The sequence below is a fragment of the Lissotriton helveticus genome, chromosome 8, assembly GCF_964261635.1.
Source record: "Lissotriton helveticus chromosome 8, aLisHel1.1, whole genome shotgun sequence".
Classification (NCBI taxonomy): Eukaryota; Metazoa; Chordata; class Amphibia; order Caudata; family Salamandridae; genus Lissotriton; species Lissotriton helveticus.
In genome coordinates, this window is record NC_136069.1 from 257,825,203 (window position 1) to 257,845,165 (window position 19,963).

Consider the following 19,963-nt stretch of genomic DNA (forward strand, 5'->3'; position numbering starts at 1 on the left):
ATAATGTAACCCAGCATTTTCCGATCGGAGGGCCTGCCTTTGCCTCAGTGAAAAAAATCTGTTGAAGGTTTTTTGCTTTCAGGACACGTAAAATGTAAAATATACATCTACTATCTTTTGAATACAATGCACCCTGACCTATTGGCATTTAGGGTCCACCTTACTGGTGACTTATAAGTATTAAATAGAAAGGTTTATGCTCGGAAAAATGTTTATTTAGCTAGGTTGAAATGGAAGTTTAAAACTGCACACAGTCTGCAGGGGTAGACCTGAAGACATGTTTAACATTGCTGTTGTAGTCCACTTGTAGCATTTTACTAACAGTCCCTAAGTACATGTAGGACCATATACTAGGGACTTGTAAGCAAATTAAATGTTATAATTAGGTGTATGCCATGTTACATATGGACCCTCATAATGAGGAGCACAAGCACTTTACATCTTGTTGGCATGGGTAAAGTGCGCCGAGTACTAGGGCCAGCTAAAATTTGTGTTCAGCATAGGAAGACAACAATCTGAGGGAATGCCACACAAAAGTTGGTCCTCTCCCACATATATTCTGCCTGCTCTTGGCATTTTTACTCTGTCATCAGACTGTCACTCTGACAGCACTCAATCCTGCGCGGCCACTCGTAGTGGTGTGCCCGGGCATTTCCTCCTTTCCCTGCTCATGTCCTGAGGTTTGGGACGCTCTTGTGTTCTCACTTGCCAGGTGCCGCCTACTCGGCCTTCCTGGGGACTCGGGCTGTTCTTCTTCTTCTTGCTTCTGGCAGCTTGACTGCCTGCGCTGTTCTGGCTGGCAGGCTGCTCTCCATCTGGAGTGGGTTCCCCTTCATTGCCCTCGTTTCCTTGGGCCCTCTAGGCATCTTCTTCTGCTTTTCCTGTCTTGGGCGGATGTTATGTTGCCTTGTGGGGGAGTGAGATGCTTCGGCATCTCCGCCCTTGCCTCCTCTGCTGTGAGTGTAGGAGCCTCTTTAGCCTTCTTTTCCCTTATACATCTCATTGGGGTCGGTAGGGTTCTGCTTGTGGGGGTTTCCCTTGCCTGGCAGGGACGAGGTTCTTCCTGGTCCACAGCTCTGGTCCCCTGGGAGGCCCTCTGTTCTGTATTGGCTGGTGGGGTTCTTTCGCAGACCCTCCTTCCCAGGGGGTATTGATAGGGTATCTATTCTACATGAAGGAATCTGGGTCTAGTAGTCTCTATCAGATATACGAGTTACTTCCCTTCGGTAATGATGTATCTGGTAGAGACGATTCTAGCCGTAGATTCCTTCACGGCCTGCCCTTCCTCCCCTATTCTGCGAGGACCCTTGGCTTGGTCTTCGTACTCGCCTCCCGGTGGGGTCCGTGTCTCCTGTGAGTGCCTTCCTTGTTCTTGAAGGCTGGCTCTGTCTGGGGGCGGTTCATTCCTCCTTGATTCTTGGAGGATGGGGTTCCGGTGCCAGTGCCTTGCTGCTCTGGCTTCTCCAGGTTGGGGGAGATTGCTTTCTATCCCTGTCCTTCCCTTCCCTCCCCTCCCTTCCTTCCAGTGCTATCCCCTGGTTAAGGGTCATCTGACCATGTATTGCCTTGTTTCTTGTGGGTGGTTGCCCTCTTTTTTGGGTGGCTTGTAGGGTTGTTGTCCCTGTCTGTCTTGGGACTGGTCCCCTTCTTTGGATGGGGGTGGTAGGTTTCCAACGGGTACCATCATTTTACCTATGTTCCTTGCCTCTGGAGGACTGGAGTGAGAGGCTGTCTATGAGCTGACAGGGTGGCTGCGCAGGGCTCTGCTTGCTCTTTCTTCTTTCCTGTCTTTGGGTTCTAAGATGTTGCCACTATTCTGTGTGGTGTTGTTAGTCACCGCTTCTTTCCAAATTTTCTGTCCTTCACACACTGTTCCCATGCTTCCACAGTTTTTTATCTGGTGATTCCGCGTTGTGGTGCGGAAAAGTTCTCCGAAGAAAACTGACGTTGGCGAGCCGGATCTTATGTGACCTCGCTGACGTCACGTGCGCGGACAACGCCTGGGTGGAGTCGCGTGATGTCGCCCCGGCATGCATGGATGCTGTGGCAAAAAAGTTTCCGGATCTAATCTCGCGCCTGGGAATAATTCTACGTGAAGGAATCTGCGGCTAGAATAGTCTCTACCAGATACATCGTTACTGAAGGTAAGTAACTCGTACTTCCAGAAGTAATCTAAAGTCCTGGGGCCTGGGCCCCAGTATTTATACTGCAAAACCCTTTGTCCTCTGAAGGGAGAGGGTCCTGTACCTAGTCCAAACCAGTTCTGTGCAATCCTGGAGCACTTTGTTTACAGGACTTCTTCTTTCCTTTGTCAGGGTGGGCCAAGGTTTTCAGACAACCACAGGAGGTGGAGCCAGCATTGTGGAAGGCAGACACAGCCCTATTCAGTGCTACTCCTCCCACCACTCTAAATGCAGATAGGTCTATTCAGCCCTGTGCTGACTCACCCTGTCTCCTGGATCCTCCCCAGCCCCTGTCACTCACAAAACAGACATGCAATACACAAGCTAGCAGGGGCAGGCTGGATGGTTAGGTAAGAAAATACCTAATTTCTAAAAGTGGTATTTTCAAACACAGAATGTTAAAACTTTATAAAAAGATGTATTTTATCATTCTGAGTTCAAGCATATTAAATGTGATTTTCTACCATGTCCCCTGGGTCAGTTAGGATTATAAAAGGCTATAATCAAACTGACCCTTCTAGCCTATGGGGACGGGTAGCCTTGCAATAGTGAAAAACAAAATAGGCTGTAATTCACCATCAGGTCATGCCACACATATCAGGGCATGACCTACCTTTTACATACAATGCACCCTGAACTTGGGCCTACCTTAGGAGTGTCTGATATGTAGAAAAGGGAAGGTTTATGGACTGGTAAGTGGGTGCACTTACCAAGTCAACAAGGCAGTACTAGACTGCACACAGGCTCTGCGGTGGCAGGCCTGAGACACACTTTACAAGCTGCTTCTGTGGGTGGCACAATCAGTGCTGCAAGCCCACCAGCAGCATTTGATTTACAGGCCCTGGGCACGCATGGTGCACCGTACCTGACAGGTAAATCAAATAAGCTAATCATGGAGTCTCTAATCAATACATTAATTTACCATAGGGAGCACTTGCACTGTGGCACTGAATAGCAGTGGCACAGTGCCCAAAGCATCTAAACCAGCAAAACATATCAAAAACAGTGAAAAATGGAAGGGAGACTCACACGAATGGCACCAGGTCTAACACACACCTACAACAATCGCAGCCGGAGTGTGGACCGAGGGATGCACTTTGTGCCTCTGAAAGTAGATGTATATCTTACATTGATATAAAAAAAATTGCTTACTCTAAGAGAACTAACTATGAGCCCCCCAAAAAACAGTAATCTGTGTTTGGAATGATGGAGCTAGGAAAATTACTTTAGGCTTCCTCATTTGTTATCCCGGCATTTTAAAGATAGTGACACGCCACTGAGACTCATTCATTGACAGATAATTAAAGGTAAGCAATTACAGGTGATGCCTTTTACACTCCCTCTTTCAAATAACCGATTTCCTTCTCTCATCTCTGAACTTGTGGTCATTCAGCCTTTCTGTATAAATTATTTTGTAAAGACCCTGAGATTTGACACTATTCCATCTTTCTATTGTTGCTTTTATGTAACAAGTGTTGTCATTGTTTCTGTTTGCTTTTCTTATGTTTTCCTAAATCTAAGATGTAGGTTTAGCACGTGATCTGGTGACAGGTTATCCCTTCTTACCAGGGGAACAAACAACCAATCATAAGTGAAATACAATTATCATTTGTGTTTTTAATTAATTGGTTTTGTTATTGTTTTTATTAATGTAATGTGTGTCTTTATTTAAATATCTGCTATGTTTGTCTGATACGTTTTCTGTAATTGTAATTGTTTGTAAGTGTAACCTTTATTTGATTTTTTTTCCTCCTCTCCATCCCTCTTGTTGGGAACTTTCGATTATGGTATGTAATAAATACATTATTTTGCCTTTAAAAAAATAAAATTAAAGTCTTCTTTTTTGAATAAATCGAGTGATTATGTGACTCTTTTATTTTCAGGATCGTCAATGAACTCACTAGATTGTGTTCTGGAAATTGTTGCATATGAAGCACGTCGTTTGTTTCGTGACAGAATTGTGGGCACCAAGGAGGTCAACGTGTTTGACAACATTTTGATGTCTGTGTTGCAAGGCGACTGGGGTTCGGATGTTCTGGATAATATAACAGGTCAGTATTCTGAAAGTGCTGTATACTAAATCCTGAGGAAACAACTTAATACATGATTGTCATTGAGTTAATATTGTTTGGTAGCACACTGCAGTCATCGGGAGACCTTTGCTTCCATAGTTTTATGAATGTATACATTTGGCGTTGACGTGTCCCTTGGTTGCTAGAGTACAGGTATAACTCCTTGTTTCTTTGAGAGGAGCTGCAGTCCAGATGCTAAGAACCTTCTAAGCTCAAGACCTGGTTTCTAAACACGGTTTAATATTTATGAAAACAAGGTCTGTGGATGGAGGCTAATCTCTTCATTGCTACATGTCTTAAATTTGTATTCGTCTTAGAGGCTGATTTAGACTTTGGTGGGCAGGGGTCACTGTTAGAAAGGCGAACCCGGGGGAGGCAGAAGGTGTCTGACTGACCACCCCTAGGTCTACCCCTCCTTCAGAGAAGGGACCGAGCGATGTCGAGAGGCCTCCGACGGGAGGGCCCTCTCCTAGAATCGTACAGCAGAGTAACCACACCACTACAAATATACACCACACGTAGATAGAGTGTTCAATCTTTATCGGGCAATTAGTATCGTTTCAATATATATATACAGCAGATCCCGAGATCTGGAAAGTCTCGTGGCAAGGGGCAAGGTAGCGGGACAGTCTTATAGATGGTCGGTTGCAAGGAGACCCTACGCACAGCTCTCAATCCTCGAGCTGGGGGGTTCCGGAAGGTTGGGCCGCGGCAGCGCCAGCAGGCTCCAAGATGGTTCAGTGAGTGTGGACCGCGGCAGCGCCAGCAGGTTCCAAGATGGTTCAGCGAGTGTGGACCGCGGCAGCGCCAGCAGGTTCCAAGATGGTTCAGCGAGTGTGGGCCACGGCAGCGCCAGCAGGCTCCAAGATGGTTCAGCGAGTGTGGACCGCGGCAGCGCCAGCAGGCTCCAAGGTGGTTACAGTGAAGATGGACCGCGGCAGCGCCAGCAGGCTCCAAGGTGGTTACAGCGAAGATGGACCGCGGCAGCGCCAGCAGGCTCCAAGGTGGTTACAGCGAAGATGGACCGCGGCAGCGCCAGCAGGCTCCAAGTAGAGCAGCAAGGGGAGTTCGTCTCAGGGTCAGCCGCGACAGCGTCAGCAGGGCTTCTCGACTCCGGGATACAACTGCCTTCCTACTCCGGGGCTGGCCCAGATATAGGTCTGGAGTCCTTTGATGTCCGGACCCTCTCGCCTGGGGGTCAGAGGGGCCGGGATGATGGTGTCCAGACACCCAGCAGGGGGGTGGAGCCAGCGCCCAGGGAGGCCGGAGGGCGATCGAAACCAGACATCCGGGGACGGTTGGAGAGCCATCGAAACTCCCCTCTCCTTGTCTCTGGTGGAGTGGCCACTCTACCACCCGGAGGGTTCTTGGTGCCTCGATGGCGAGCTCGCTGGGGCCGTGGCCGCGGTTGGTCCGGGACCACGTGTCTGTGGCGTGATGGGCCCAAGATGGCGTCGGGCCTGGAATGAGGGTCCGGGGTGGGCACCGGACCGGTGATGCTGGGGCGGCCCGAGGGTGCCGTGTCAGTGGTTGTGGGCCGCCGGGTGGCGGATCTGGTGGTTTGGAGGGCGTGCAGGGGTGTGCCTGAGGCTGACCCGGGCTGGATGGAGGGCCGATGTCGTCCGGGGCCCGCCATGCGGAAGGGGTAGGACCACGCCACGAGGCCGGGTCCAACACGCGTCCCCCCCAGCTGCAGGCAGGGGAGAGTCACCCATCTTCTTGGGGATTCTCCTCGCCAAGGCGGAAGAATCTGGAGAGGCCGTCAGCGTTGGCGTGGTCGTTGCCAGGGCGATGCTCCACGGTGAAGTTCATCCCTTGGAGGGAGATGGACCAACGTAGCAACCTCGGGTTCTCGCCCCGCATCTGCATCAACCACCGCAGGGGCCAGTGGTCGGTCTGTACTCGGAAGTGGGTGCCGAAGAGGTAGGGCCCATACGACGGCGAATGCTTCCCTCTCGATGGTGCTCCATCGTTGTTCTCGGGCCAGCAGGCGCCGGCTGATGAAGGCCACAGGAAGGTCAACTCCGTCAGAGTTCATTTGGGACAGTACGGCCCCAATGCCGTGTTCCGAGGTGTCAGTTTGGACGATGAACTCTCGGCTGTAGTCGGGGGCCTGGAGCACCGGGGCGGTGCACATGGCAGTCTTTAGTGTCTCAAAGGCTACTTGGCACTCGGGGGTCCAGTGCACCTTCGGGGGTAGTCTCTTGGAGGTTAGTTCTGTGAGGGGCCCCACAATGCTCCCATAGTCCTTTATGAACCGCCGATAGTATCCAGTGAGCCCCAGGAAGGCTCGTACGGCGGTCTGGGTGACGGGGGGCTCCCAGGCCTGGATGGCGTCGATCTTGGGTTGAAGGGGAGCCACTTGGCCGCTCCCCACTTGGTGTCCCAGATAGGTCACGAACCCTTGACCGATCTGGCACTTGCTGGCTTTTATTGTTAGTCCGGCCCGTTGGAGGGCCGTCAGGACCTTCCAGAGGTGGGTCAGGTGCTCGTCCCAACAGAGGCTGTACACCGCAATATCGTCCAGATAGGCGGCACTGAACTCTTCCAGCCCTGCCAGCACCCGATTCACTAGTCTCTGGAAGGTGGCCGGAGCATTCTTCATGCCGAAGGGCATCACGTTGAAGTGGAAGTGGCCATCGGGGGTCGAGAAAGCGGATCGTTCCTGTGCCCCTGGTGTGAGGCCGATTTGCCAGTATCCGGCCGTGAGGTCGAAGGTGCTGAGGTACCTGGCGGCTCCCAGGCGATCGATCAGTTCATCCGCTCGGGGAATGGGATGGGCGTCGGTCCTGGTGACGGCATTCAGTCCCCGGTAGTCGACACAGAACCGCAGCTCCGGGGGCACCCCGGGGGCGGCGGCCTTAGGGACCAGGACGACGGGACTGGCCCATGGACTGTCTGAGGGCTCGACTACCCCTAGGGCTAGCATCTTGGAAACTTCGGCTTGGATGCAGGCCCGGACTCGGTCGGGGACTCGGTAGGCTCGGTGCCGCATGGGCGGGCTGTCCCCGGTGTCGACGTCGTGAACACACCACTGGCTCCGGGGGTGAGGGAAAATAAAGTCGCAAATTGACCCAGCAGGTTCTGGCAGTCCTGGCGCTGTTTGGGTGTCAGCGCGGGAGAGAGGGAGACTCCCTCGATGGAGCCATCTTTCGCGGAGGTGCCCAGGAGGTCTGGTAGAGGCTCGGAGTCGTCCTCTGCTCCGTCATCAGTAGCCAACAACAGGCTCAGTTCGGTGCGGACAAAGTGGGGCTTGAGCCGGTTGGCGTGTAGGACCCGGAGGGGGTTCCGGGGGGACTCCATGTCCACTAGGTAGGTGATGGGGCTCTTGCGCTCCACCACTTTGAAGGGCCCTGTCCATTTGTCCTGGAGGGCGCCGGGGTCGACCGGGGACATGACCCAGACCTGCTGGCCCGGCTCGAATTCAATGGACGAGGCATTTTCACCATACCAGCGCTTCATCTCCTCTTGACTGGCCTTCAGGTTGGTTTCGGCCAGCTCCCGGAACTTCCGAGTCTGGTTGCGGAGAGTCAAGAGGTATCGGAAAACATCGGGCGGAGTATCGGAGGCGGCCAGCTCCCAGCCTTCCTTGACCAGGCTGAGGGGGCCTCGCACCGGGTGTCCATATAACAGTTCAAAGGGGCTGAATCCCAGGGACTTCTGGGGTACCTCCCGGTAGGCGAACAGGAGGCATGGCAGCAGAACGTCCCATTTGCGCCGGAGGGGCTCTTCTAGGCCCTTGATCATTCCTTTCAGGGTCCTATTAAATCGCTCCACTAGTCCATTCCCTTGAGGGTTATGCGGGGTGGTGAACTTATATGCGACCCCGCACTGTTGCCACAGGGACCGCATATATTTCGATATAAAGTTTGTGCCCCGATCACTGACGACCTCTCGGGGGAAGCCGACTCTGGAGAAGATCTCCATCAGCGCCCGACCCACTACGGGGGCTGTGATAGTCCGGAGGGGGATAGCTTCTGGGTAGCGGGTGGCATGGTCCACCAGGACGAGGATGAAGCGGTGCCCCTGAGAGGTGGGAGGATCCAGGGGCCCCACGATGTCGATCCCCACTCGCTCGAAGAGGGTGGTCACCACGGGAAACGGTTGGAGTGGGGCCTTGATTTTCCCCCCACTCTTTCCGCTGGCTTGGCAGGTTGGACAGGTTCGGCAGTGGTTGTACACATCGCGGCGCATCTTCGGCCAATAAAAGTGGGTCACCAGGCGGCTGTAGGTTTTGTCCTGCCCCAGGTGCCCGGCGAGGGGCACGTCATGTGCCCGGTTTAAGAGAAAGTCTCTGAAGTGGAGGGGGACGACTAGCACTCGGCCGGCCCCCAGCTCGGCGATCTTTTGTTCACTGTACAGGAGGTCCTGGTCCCAATAGACCCAGTGGGACCCCGAGGAGTCTCCTGTGGCTTGCGTGGCGGCCTGTTGTCGGAGTCCCTCAAGGGAAGGACATGTCTTTTGTTCCCGCCGGAACTGCTCGCGGGTGGGGCCCCCTTCTTGGCGCCACTGGGCTAGTTCGGGAAGGGGCCCGAGCTCGGGAAGTTCTTCATGGCTGGGGCTCTGCGGCCCCAGTTCGGGTTCGGCCGTGGCAGTGGCGGGTGGCGGAGGTGCCGGCCATTCCGGTTCTTCGGGTTTGTCTTCGGCTGGGACGGTGTCCCGGGTGGACATGGATCGGGTCGTTACGCAAACCCATTCAGGAAGGCCTAGCATCCCCAGATGCTCTCTTCCATCGATCTGTGCCCAGGGGGAACTTTCCAGGTCGTTCCCTAGGAGGCAGTCCACCGGGGCATCGTCTCGGACGGTGACTTTCAGCATGCTGGACACTCCTCCCCACTGGAAGGGGATGCGGGCCATCTGGCACAGGCTCTCGGAATTGTCCGCTGACCGGACAGGGCACAGAACGTGGGGCAAGATTTGTTCTGGGGTCACCAGATGGCAGCGGACGGCGGTTATGCTGGCCCCCGTGTCACGGAGAGCCTCGGCCCGGCGTCCGTTGATGGTGACCCACTGGCGGTACTTCTGGGTGTTGATCGGAATCTGGTCTCGGGGGATCATGTCTTTGTCGCCCAGGGAGGCGAGGCACATGGCCGCGGACTCCCATTCTTCTGGTTCCAGAGGGCCCTCTTCTTCTTCCTCCTTTTCTTCGCTCAGAGCAGCTGCAGTGATTTGTCGACCGGGGGGCCCGGTGGGGCCGGGCCGCTGGTTCATGGGGCAGAGAGGATCATTGGCATAGTGGCCCAGCCGCTGGCATCTGTGGCACGTAACGTTGGGGCGTGGCCCCGGTCGAGCTGGATGGGCCCCCCTCGGGCCGGAGGCTGGTGTAGAGGAGGCGGGCGAAGACCCCGGCGGGAGGTCTCGGCCTCGGCTGATGCCAGACCCGCCGCCTCGCGGCCGGTGGTTCCCCGGGGACCCTCGTCCGTATTCTCCTGTGGTGTTCCGGTGGACGCGGTTGCTCGCCCACCGATCTGCTTCGACCGCTAGTTTTCGCGGCTCGGTCAACTTGCTGTCGAGGAGGTGCTGCCGTAGTTCAATGAAGCAGTTGTTGGAGAGGTGCTCCCACAACATAAGGTCGACCAACTGCTGGTAGGTAGTGACCTGACTGCCTTGACCCACCCCTCGGAACCTCTGCCGGTACATTTCGGGGGTGAGTCCGTAGCGCGTGAGTAGGGCCGTTTTCATGTGTTCATAGGAGGTCATTTCGGTGTCAGGGAGTTCCAGCAGGGCGTCCCTCCCTTCGTTGACGAACTTTCCCCACAGGCCGGCGCCCCAATCCTTCAGGGGCACCCGATGGGCGGTCATGGCCACCTCGTAGGCTTTGAACCATTGTTGGATATCATCGTTCTTGTAGTATTCTTTGACTACATCTTTCGGTAGGTGAACCTTGGTGTCCACGGGAGGGGCCGAGGTCTTGGCCCCGGCCGCGCTATCTTCGTTGATCTTGGCCTTGATTTCTAGTTCTCTCAGGCCTCGTTCGTGTTCATATACTAAGCGTTTTTCTTCGAGGTCACGTTGTCTCCGTTTCTCTTCTAGATCCCCCTCCAGCCGTAGTTGCTCGAGGGCTATCTTTTTCTCCGCTAGCTGGAGTTCTCCGTCTAGCCGGAGTCGTGCAAGCTCCACTTCGTGTAGCCGGTTGCGCTCTCGTTCTCGAGCGCCTTCATAGATGAGGTCCGCGTTTAGTGTTGCGGTTCTTTCCCCCATCGGGGGTGCGCTGGTTTCCTGTTGCCCGTTCGGGCCATTCTCCTCTTGGGGTGGTCTGTCTCGGGTTTCCACCCAGGCTTGTAGGGCCGATTTGAAGTCCTCTTTTGTGCTCAGGCCAGTGGTAGCGATACCCATGTCTTTACAGAATTGTTTTAGTTCTTTGTGGCTGTATTCTTCTATCTTCTCTTTCTGGAATTCGACAGGTAGGTTGGTTCCTTGGGTCGTCATGGTCTCTGTGTGTTTTTCCGTCATAGCGAGTAGATCACTCTCTGTACGATTTTGCGTTGGCTCGGATCCCACCGCCTGCCACCAATGTTAGAAAGGCGAACCCGGGGGAGGCAGAAGGTGTCTGACTGACCACCCCTAGGTCTACCCCTCCTTCAGAGAAGGGACCGAGCGATGTCGAGAGGCCTCCGACGGGAGGGACCTCTCCTAGAATCGTACAGCAGAGTAACCACACCACTACAAATATACACCACACGTAGATAGAGTGTTCAATCTTTATCGGGCAATTAGTATCGTTTCAATATATATATACAGCAGATCCCGAGATCTGGAAAGTCTCGTGGCAAGGGGCAAGGTAGCGGGACAGTCTTATAGATGGTCGGTTGCAAGGAGACCCTACACACAGCTCTCAATCCTCGAGCTGGGGGGTTCCGGAAGGTTGGGCCGCGGCAGCGCCAGCAGGCTCCAAGATGGTTCAGCGAGTGTGGACCGCGGCAGCGCCAGCAGGTTCCAAGATGGTTCAGCGAGTGTGGACCGCGGCAGCGCCAGCAGGTTCCAAGATGGTTCAGCGAGTGTGGGCCGCGGCAGCGCCAGCAGGCTCCAAGATGGTTCAGCGAGTGTGGACCGCGGCAGCGCCAGCAGGTTCCGAGATGGTTCAGCGAGTGTGGACCGCGGCAGCCCCAGCAGGCTCCAAGATGGTTACAGCGAAGATGGACCGCGGCAGCGCCAGCAGGCTCCAAGGTGGTTACAGCGAAGATGGACCGCGGCAGCGCCAGCAGGCTCCAAGGTGGTTACAGCGAAGATGGACCGCGGCAGCGCCAGCAGGCTCCAAGGTGGTTACAGCGAAGATGGACCGCGGCAGCGCCAGCAGGCTCCAAGGTGGTTACAGCGAAGATGGACCGCGGCAGCGCCAGCAGGCTCCAAGTAGAGCAGCAAGGGGAGTTCGTCTCAAGGTCAGCCGCGACAGCGTCAGCAGGGCTTCTCGACTCCGGGATACAACTGCCTTCCTACTCCGGGGCTGGCCCAGATATAGGTCTGGAGTCCTTTGATGTCCGGACCCTCTCGCCTGGGGGTCAGAGGGGCCGGGATGATGGTGTTCAGACACCCAGCAGGGGGGTGGAGCCAGCACCCAGGGAGGCCGGAGGGCGATCGAAACCAGACATCCGGGGACGGTTGGAGAGCCATCGAAACTCCCCTCTCCTTGTCTCTGGTGGAGTGGCCACTCTACCACCCGGAGGGTTCTTGGTGCCTCGATGGTGGGCTTGCTGGGGCCGTGGCCACGGTTGGTCCGGGACCACGTGTCTGTGGCGTGATGGGCCCAAGATGGCGTCGGGCCTGGAATGAGGGTCCGGGGTGGGCACCGGACCGGTGATGCTGGGGCGGCCGAGGGTGCCGTGTCAGTGGTTGTGGGCCGCCGGGTGGCAGATCTGGTGGTTTGGAGGGCGTGCAGGGGTGTGCCTGAGGCCGACCCGGGCTGGATGGAGGGCCGATGTCGTCCGGGGCCCGCCATGCGGGAGGGGTAGGACCACGCCACGAGGCCGGGTCCAACAGTCACCAAGAGGGTACTCCATTGCAATGTTGTCATCAGTCATCTCCTAGGCATTTAGAAGCCTTGTTCCAGCACATAAGTGGTCTTGATACCCTCACAAATTTCAGCTGAAGCGTGGACCGAGGGCTGCTATTTGTACCTCTGAAAGTAGATGTTTATCACATTGATATAAAAAATTGGTTAACCTGAGAGAAATACCTTAAAAACGTGACTCCGTGTTCAGAAGGATGGAGTCCGGGCAAATTACTTTACTTACTTTAGGCTCCCACATCTGTGTTCCAGGAATTTTAAAGATAGTGACGCAGCACTGCAGCATGCCATTCATTGACAAAGAATGAAAGCTAAGTATTTACAGGGGTGCCTTTTTAACTCTCTCTTTCAAATAACCGTTTTTTTCTACTTTCTTCTCTGAACTTTAAGTCACTCAGCTCTCTGTGTAATTGTAGGTAAAGGAAAAATCCACTGTTAGACTTTATCAATCAGCAGTCTCATGCTTCTGTTCCCTCCTCCCACCAAATCTTGATTTCTGTAATGTAGCCAAACACAAAATATTCTCTGGCAACTGCTACATTGCTCTTTGTACTCATTTCTTTCGTTCAAGTATCCAGTGGTTATTCGTTTTAGTAAAAAAAGCTGTTGTCGTTTTCTGGTTTGTATTTTTCATTTCTCTTTATTTTCTTAGCGTGTTTAGCTATGCATTAGGATGCCAGTTATATTTTAATCCACAAAAGTGGGACTCAGGTACTCTGATATTTCTCCCAGTCTCCTTTCCTGCTCTCAGAGTCCTTTAAGATAAAGTGGGCTAAAAAGTAACAACGTTGAGCACAGATGGAAGGATATTAGACAGGGTTGCAGCCAAAATGATCCCATTGGCCTCCCGGGTTACTATGATTAGCCAACCAGTAATCGTAACCCTCTTCCCCCAGGTATAGATATGGGCAGGGATAGTAATAGCACCAGCACCTCTGATAAACCCTGACCTTTCATTAGAACCAACAAATCATCACCTCATTTGTTGTTCATATGTTGACTCTTGAATATTTGCCAACATTAGCACAATTAATATACATAAATTAGCAGATTCCTCACACCCATCTCTGGAAAGGGATTTGCAGGAAGTTTTTATTTCTTCACAGCTGTTTCTTCTTCACTTTAAGTGTCTATGCTCATGAGCAGTCAGGTGGAAAGCTCTACTTCTTAAGCTTACAACAAGGCCTGTCAGTTTGTCTTTTCAGTACTTGTAGGTGAAGCTAGCCCTTACTGTCACATCCAATCTCAGAGAAATATCGATTTCCATCCAGGTTTAAACAAATATGGTAGTTATTAGGAGGGGAGAATGTCATTGTTTCTAGTTAATTGTATTACTGCACGTTGTACTTTCTAATCATTTGACACAGTCATACCATCTTCAAGAATAACTCTTACCTTTTAATTTTATTTACGATTCTTAGCGTTTCATCACTATTTTTGGCACTTCACTTTTTGAACACTAGGTTTACAGGTGGAAGGATATCTGTAGTAACTTAGTCCACGCTGGTTGTGGTATTTTAAGAGGATTTAATTAGATAAGTTACAGCATTGAAGTATAGATGAAATCAGCCCCACCAGGAGCAGCCAGCAAGGCTGTCAGCCCTTCTCCAACTGTCTGCTGCATGCCCCAACATTCTAGGTGACATCAACATTATAGAGTTCCACAGTGGAGGGTGAAAAGCATGAGGGTGAAAAGCATGTAAAACATTTTAACTAAGATATTACATATCCTCTTCTCTTCCAAATGAAAACAAAGATATTACATATCCTCTTCTCTTCCAAATGAAAACTAAAGAGAAAACAAAACGCATTAAGGTGTATTAGCTAGAAGAGAAAAGGGTGCTAGAAAGGAACTAAGCAAAAGAAGAGACAAAGAAGGCAACAAGGTTAAAAGAAAGAAACATAAAGACATATCCTCTATTCTGATAATTGTGAGAAAGAAACAAAGTGAAGAACAAGGAATAAGGAAGAAACCATCAATGATTACCACTGCATACAAACTGGCCAGGAAAGCATGCGAGAGAGCAATCCACATCAGGAGAAAAGAAAGTGACAGAGAAAGAGATATAGTATGTAAAACTCCTTCTCCATACATTTTCAAACATTAGAGTAATGAATAAAGATAAAAGTACTGGGCTACAGTGTACTGAAAGTTGAAGAAATAGATAAATGCCCAGTCTTTAACGGACCACTGCAAAAAAAAAAAAAAAAACTCACAATATGATTGTGCAGAAGTAATAACCATAACATGAGATAGATGGGACTGAGACCCACTACTGAAACATGGGACTTGTACCCATAACAACAAGGTAGATGGGACTGACACCCACTACAGAAACATGGGACTTGAACCCATAACAACAAGGTAGATGGGACTGACACCCACTACAGAAACATGGGACTTGTACCCATGACAACAAGGTAGATGGGACTGACACCCACTACAGAAACATGGGACTTGTACCCATAACAACAAGGTAGATGGGACTGACACCCACTACAGAAACATGGGACTCATACCCATAATAACGAAATGAGAAGGTAAAAACAATTGTGTACACCATGTTGAGAACAAAGACCTCACGATACCCTATGTAGGGTAGAATAATTGAATTAGCTGTATCAACGAAACAACTGCCAAAAATTTTAAAACCCATACTGTAAAGTACATAAGATCAGGCACGTATAGGGAGGGACCAGTGAAAGAGTGTGTACACCACCCAACACTAAGAATAGACTAGAGTAAGGAGACCTGCTCCCACACACCACTACCCACAAAACAATTGGGCCAAATTGAAACCAAAATACAACATTTCACCAAACTACCACATACACAGGCAAACAATTTTGGCAGTGAGCATTACAAAGTGATACATCAACAATCTAGAATGATAATAAAACATAGCTAGAATGCTGTTAAATAACGCAAGAAAGCAAAATATTCTCGCAAAAGAAAATAAAACACAGCAAGTTAAAAGTACACAGGTGAGTTAACACTCTCACCCGAGATGTCAAGTGTTCTCAACGCAGACCCACTTGAAAGTTAACGATGACTGACATAGTTCCAAGAAGATGCCCAACAGTCCGTAGGATGAATTCTTCCATTTCGCCATCAAAGAGAGTATCTTTTCTTCAATTAAACTTTTGCAACCACCAAAGTCTGACACGTAGGTTTCACCGCACTTGGTGTCACTGCATTTTGGACAGCGTACACACATACCTGAGATAAGGAAGGAAACAGTACTTCAAAATGGCGGCACGTCCCCTCACGTAAAGCCGGATGGTTCACAGCACGTTAACAGAGCAAGGCGTGCATCGGCAGTCCAAAGAATGATGTGACATCAGCAATGATCCACGAGTGTGCTGCAAGGCTCGAGGAAAGGTAAAAACTCACGCCGTTTAAATTTTGAATGTCATGGAAATAAACTGTCACTAATCCATTAAACTAATTAAGAACTCCTCCAAGACTAGTAAAAACGTGTAGACTTGACACGTTCAATTGCCCTCACGAACAGCAGCCTTTTAAAATTCAACAGATGACATTTTACATTTTACAAAAAAAAAACACTGCTGGCTAATGTTGGTAAAATGTCATTTTTGAAACACAAACTGCTGGCAGATGTCGAAGTCCTACGCAGACTGAGTTCATGACCTTATAAATCAAATTTTCGAGTGTCTGAGATATTATCTCATAAAAAGTTTCGTAGTAAGGCATGAACGTAAAAAAAAACATTAAATCAAATCGCTGGTCTCTTTTTTTTTTTTATCTGAGAAAAAACAGTGACAGTTTGCTCAAAATGTCAGTGCGAAAAGTTAAGTTGCAGGGTTTCTAAATGAAATGTCTCGAGCTGGAAAATGAAAAGCCAGTAGATTGATGTTGCAAACCTCATTCAGTGCTAGAAACTTTGGCTGAGGAAAACACAGAAGGCAGAGGCTTATGCTAAAATAAGAAGTGAAACTCTTTGTTTCTTGTAAATAGGGAACGCTGTGACACAAATTGAATCAATAAAAGTTTGAGGTGCTGTCTGCGTCGCTAAAAAAAATCTTTTACATGGTAAAGTGTGTAGGCAAGTGATAGGCAAACAGATCACGCAGGACGCAAACAGGCAGGCTTACCCTCACTGAAGAAACGGGAACTCAAACTGGCACTTGAGCGTTGAGGGCGACCGGTGGGCGGTCACTGGTGTGGCTGATGTGCCAGAGGAGAGTTGGAGTAGTTGAAATTTCAAAACTTGTAAAAGTTGCTTGAGAGTAGAAACTCAGGATGTCCACAGCGGTTCTTAGAGGTAGCAGATGCAGGTTCTTAGGTTAAAATCGTCGCCATGAAATATGTAGTAACTTAGTCCACGCTGGTTGTGGTATTTTAAGAGGATTTAATTAGATAAGTTACAGCATTGAAGTATAGATGAAATCAGCCCCACCAGGAGCAGCCAGCAAGGCTGTCAGCCCTTCTCCAACTGTCAGCTGCATGCCCCAACATTCTAGGTGACATCAACATTATAGAGTTCCACAGTGGAGGGTGAAAAGCATGAGGGTGAAAAGCATGTAAAACATTTTAACTAAGATATTACATATCCTCTTCTCTTCCAAATGAAAACAAAGATATTACAATATCATCCTTGTTTGTTTGGTGTCCATTATGACAACTTTGCTCATTACTTTTGTAGATACTTTACCCTGACGAAGTGCTACCTGCTCGAAATGCATCGGGAGACATGTCTGAAAGAACAGATGGGTTAATGTATATTCAGATGATTTATTCTTGATATGGAGCTACAGTATCGCATGAATAAAAACAGTCAAACAAATGATTAATTTAACATCCTTCATCCTTTACAACATGTATCAAGAATTTAAATTCTTGCTTCCGGCAGGCTTTAGGCTGTGCTCAGGGGGGTGTCTCTTATCTAAGCAAGGCTACCTACTTCTAGTTAATTCACTCAAGTGTATCGTGGGGTTACTGAGGTTAAAGATTATTGACTTTGAAAGAGTGACTTCAGGAGAAGAATAACCCCCTTTCTCAATTTAGGTACTTCCTCGTGCCACTGAGCAGATTTACTTGACTTCTCTATTAATGAAAAGAACGTAATCCTTACTTGAGCACAATCAGAAAATAGTATTTTTAAAGAAGTTATTCAATAGTGATCTTGGTCGAAGTTAATCCTTACAGCACAACGTTATTCGGATCCCTTGAGCACATCACAATAGAATATTGACCATTAACAGTATTTACACATATTCATATTTTACAAAACAAAACCCTTTATTTAAAAATGTTAAATCACTGTAATCACTGTTTTCACAGATTTATTTTATGTAACATGGGGAGCTCTTCATGAGACTGGTGCATTACTTGCTCCTGGACAATCATTGCCTCCACATGGAAGACCGCTTGGAAAGCTGAGTTCTGCTGACTTAAAAGATGTTATTAAGAAGGTATGTTTGGAAAGCTGGTTTTCTTGGCAAACTGAAAAGCAATTTTGTGTATGGCTGCATGTATGGAAACTAGAAAACAAGGGTAATAAAATGAATATATAAATGTTATTTAAGCACACTTTAACAAACGTATTTGAAATGTTAATTGTTGAATTGTAATGAAATCCCTCGTATGAATAGTTTTGTGAATGGGCATAGGCCAAGATCTTGATAAGGCCCCTACTATTGATGTTTTAATAGTTCTTCTGCCATCATAATATTCAGAAATTAACCTATACAGCCGAAAGCATTCTGACTAATCAATTTTATTCATATGCCTGAACAAGCAGTTGGAGCTGAATACATTTTATCTTAATATGTGTAAAATGTACTTTTTTTTGGCCAAAATGTCAAAAGTTTGATTTTTTTTCTTCATTTTATTGTAACTTTTCTTTGATACCGAAGTCAACTGGTATTGACTTTGCCATTCAATCAAACGACAGTGATTTTAAGAACTAATTCCATGACCCTCACAGGTGCAATATTAGCATTAACCTATGGGCTGTTACACATTTATTTTCATACTTTGTTTAAGCACTCTTAAGGTTTATAAGGTGCAGCCTCTGACATGATAGACATTACAGGCTTAGGCTTTCATATGACTGACTTTCCTATTTTAGCAGCATTCCGTTTTTACATTTGTCCTACCGATAGCTTGCAGCTGTCTCTTGCTGAAAACCAATTAGAGCCAATACCAATACTTGCAGTGGGCTTTTGTTCAGCCCATTTCTTAACATTAGTTTGCTTTGTTGTGAATCTTATCTACTTACTTCATATTCTTTGCCCTTCTCCTGGAGCACAGCTTCTTTCCTGTTCATTGAGTTGGTTGACTTGTATTCTTCTCCTGTTACTTTCTGGGAACTAATTTTTCGTTAACCTTTTGGTATGTCTTCTGTTTGGATTTCACTGGGGTGTGAGTCCTGGTCAAGCATATACCTCAATCCTAGTCATGGTAAAGGCACCAGCAATCCCCAAATTAACCTGTGCTCGCCCTCTGGTTGCTTGGCCCAGAGCAGTCTGCCTTAACTTGAAGGTAATGTGTAAAGTATTTGTGCAATTCGTCAAACAGTAGAAACGGTTAAATCACCACACAAAAAGATCCCACACCAGTTTAGAAACATAGAGAATATTTTAATATATAAAACAAGACCAAAACGACAACAATCCAAAAAGTAGAACTTGAGATATGCATTTTTAAAGAATAAACAGCAAGATCTCGCTTAGTTGGGATATCTGGTCGCGCCGGATTGGGACAAAGTCAAAAGTTCAGGTTGACCGTGATAAAGCGTGGGCCAGCGATAAGGACCAGTTCTGCCTGCTGAACAAAAGTATGATGATTTTGAATGTGTCAACGTCGAGGGATGGGTGGTGCAGTGGTGGTTATAAAGCTGATGCATTGGGGCCGATCCATGCAACAGGAGGGATGTGCCGGTTTTGATCCTCACAATGGCACCAATGGGCTGGTTTGAGAGAGGATTCATGAGGTTTACTGAAGCAAGCACCTGAGGCCTTAGTTCTAAGGGTCCAGGACTGGGGTGGCACCTCTTGGAAGGGCAGACTCACAGATGGCAGAGTCCAGGTGCAGAAGCAGGTAAACTGGAAGTATTTTATGTCCCTGAGACTTCAGATCATCAGACCAGCCAGCTACCCCTTAGAGTCACTCTGGGTTCTGGGTTCAGGTGATGCAGGCCTAGTCCTTTTCACCCAGGCAAGAGGGCAGTAGGCAGTAGATCGGCACAGAAAAGCAGGAGTCCAGCAGAGTAGCGGTCCAGCAAAGTGGCAGTCCTTTCAGCAGTACAGCAGTCCTTCTTCCAGGCAGAGTATCCACAGGTCCAGAAATGTACTGACGTGGTGGTATCTAAGGTCCTTCTCTTATACACAGTTGTGCCTTTGAAATGGGGAGAAGCTTCTATTGGCATGCGTTTGACGTGCACATCTCTCCTGTCCTTCCAGCCCTAGCTTCAGGCTAACTACAAGGGGTATGCAGCTGTTTGTGTGGGTACAGGAACCAGCCTATTCAAGTGTAAGTAAGGCTGAGCCCAGGTCCTCCGTCCCATTCAGCCAGAATGGCCCAATAGGTCATACCTAAGCTCCCATTGCGTGTGGCGTGGGGAATACACAAAGCCAAACTGCAAACTATTCCCTGTCATGTGACCAGAGACCGACTACAGGCACCAAATGGCTAAGGCAAGAAAATGACAACTTTGTAAATGAGGCATTTTCAGAAT

General features: G+C 49.4%; 1 protein-coding gene across 2 annotated transcripts in view; it reads left to right on the forward strand.

Moving 5' to 3' along the window:
* The window catches only part of DYNC2H1 (dynein cytoplasmic 2 heavy chain 1), a 1,763,151-nt gene that overhangs the window by 852,469 nt on the left and 890,719 nt on the right, over positions 1-19,963 (forward strand). The window contains exons 47-48 of one of the 2 annotated variants that reach the window (XM_078657019.1): positions 4,067-4,234; positions 17,566-17,696. In XM_078657019.1, coding sequence (XP_078513145.1) covers positions 4,067-4,234; positions 17,566-17,696 — 299 coding nt within the window. The remainder of the gene's footprint in view (positions 1-4,066; positions 4,235-17,565; positions 17,697-19,963) is intronic. The other variant, XM_078657020.1, reaches the window with a different exon arrangement.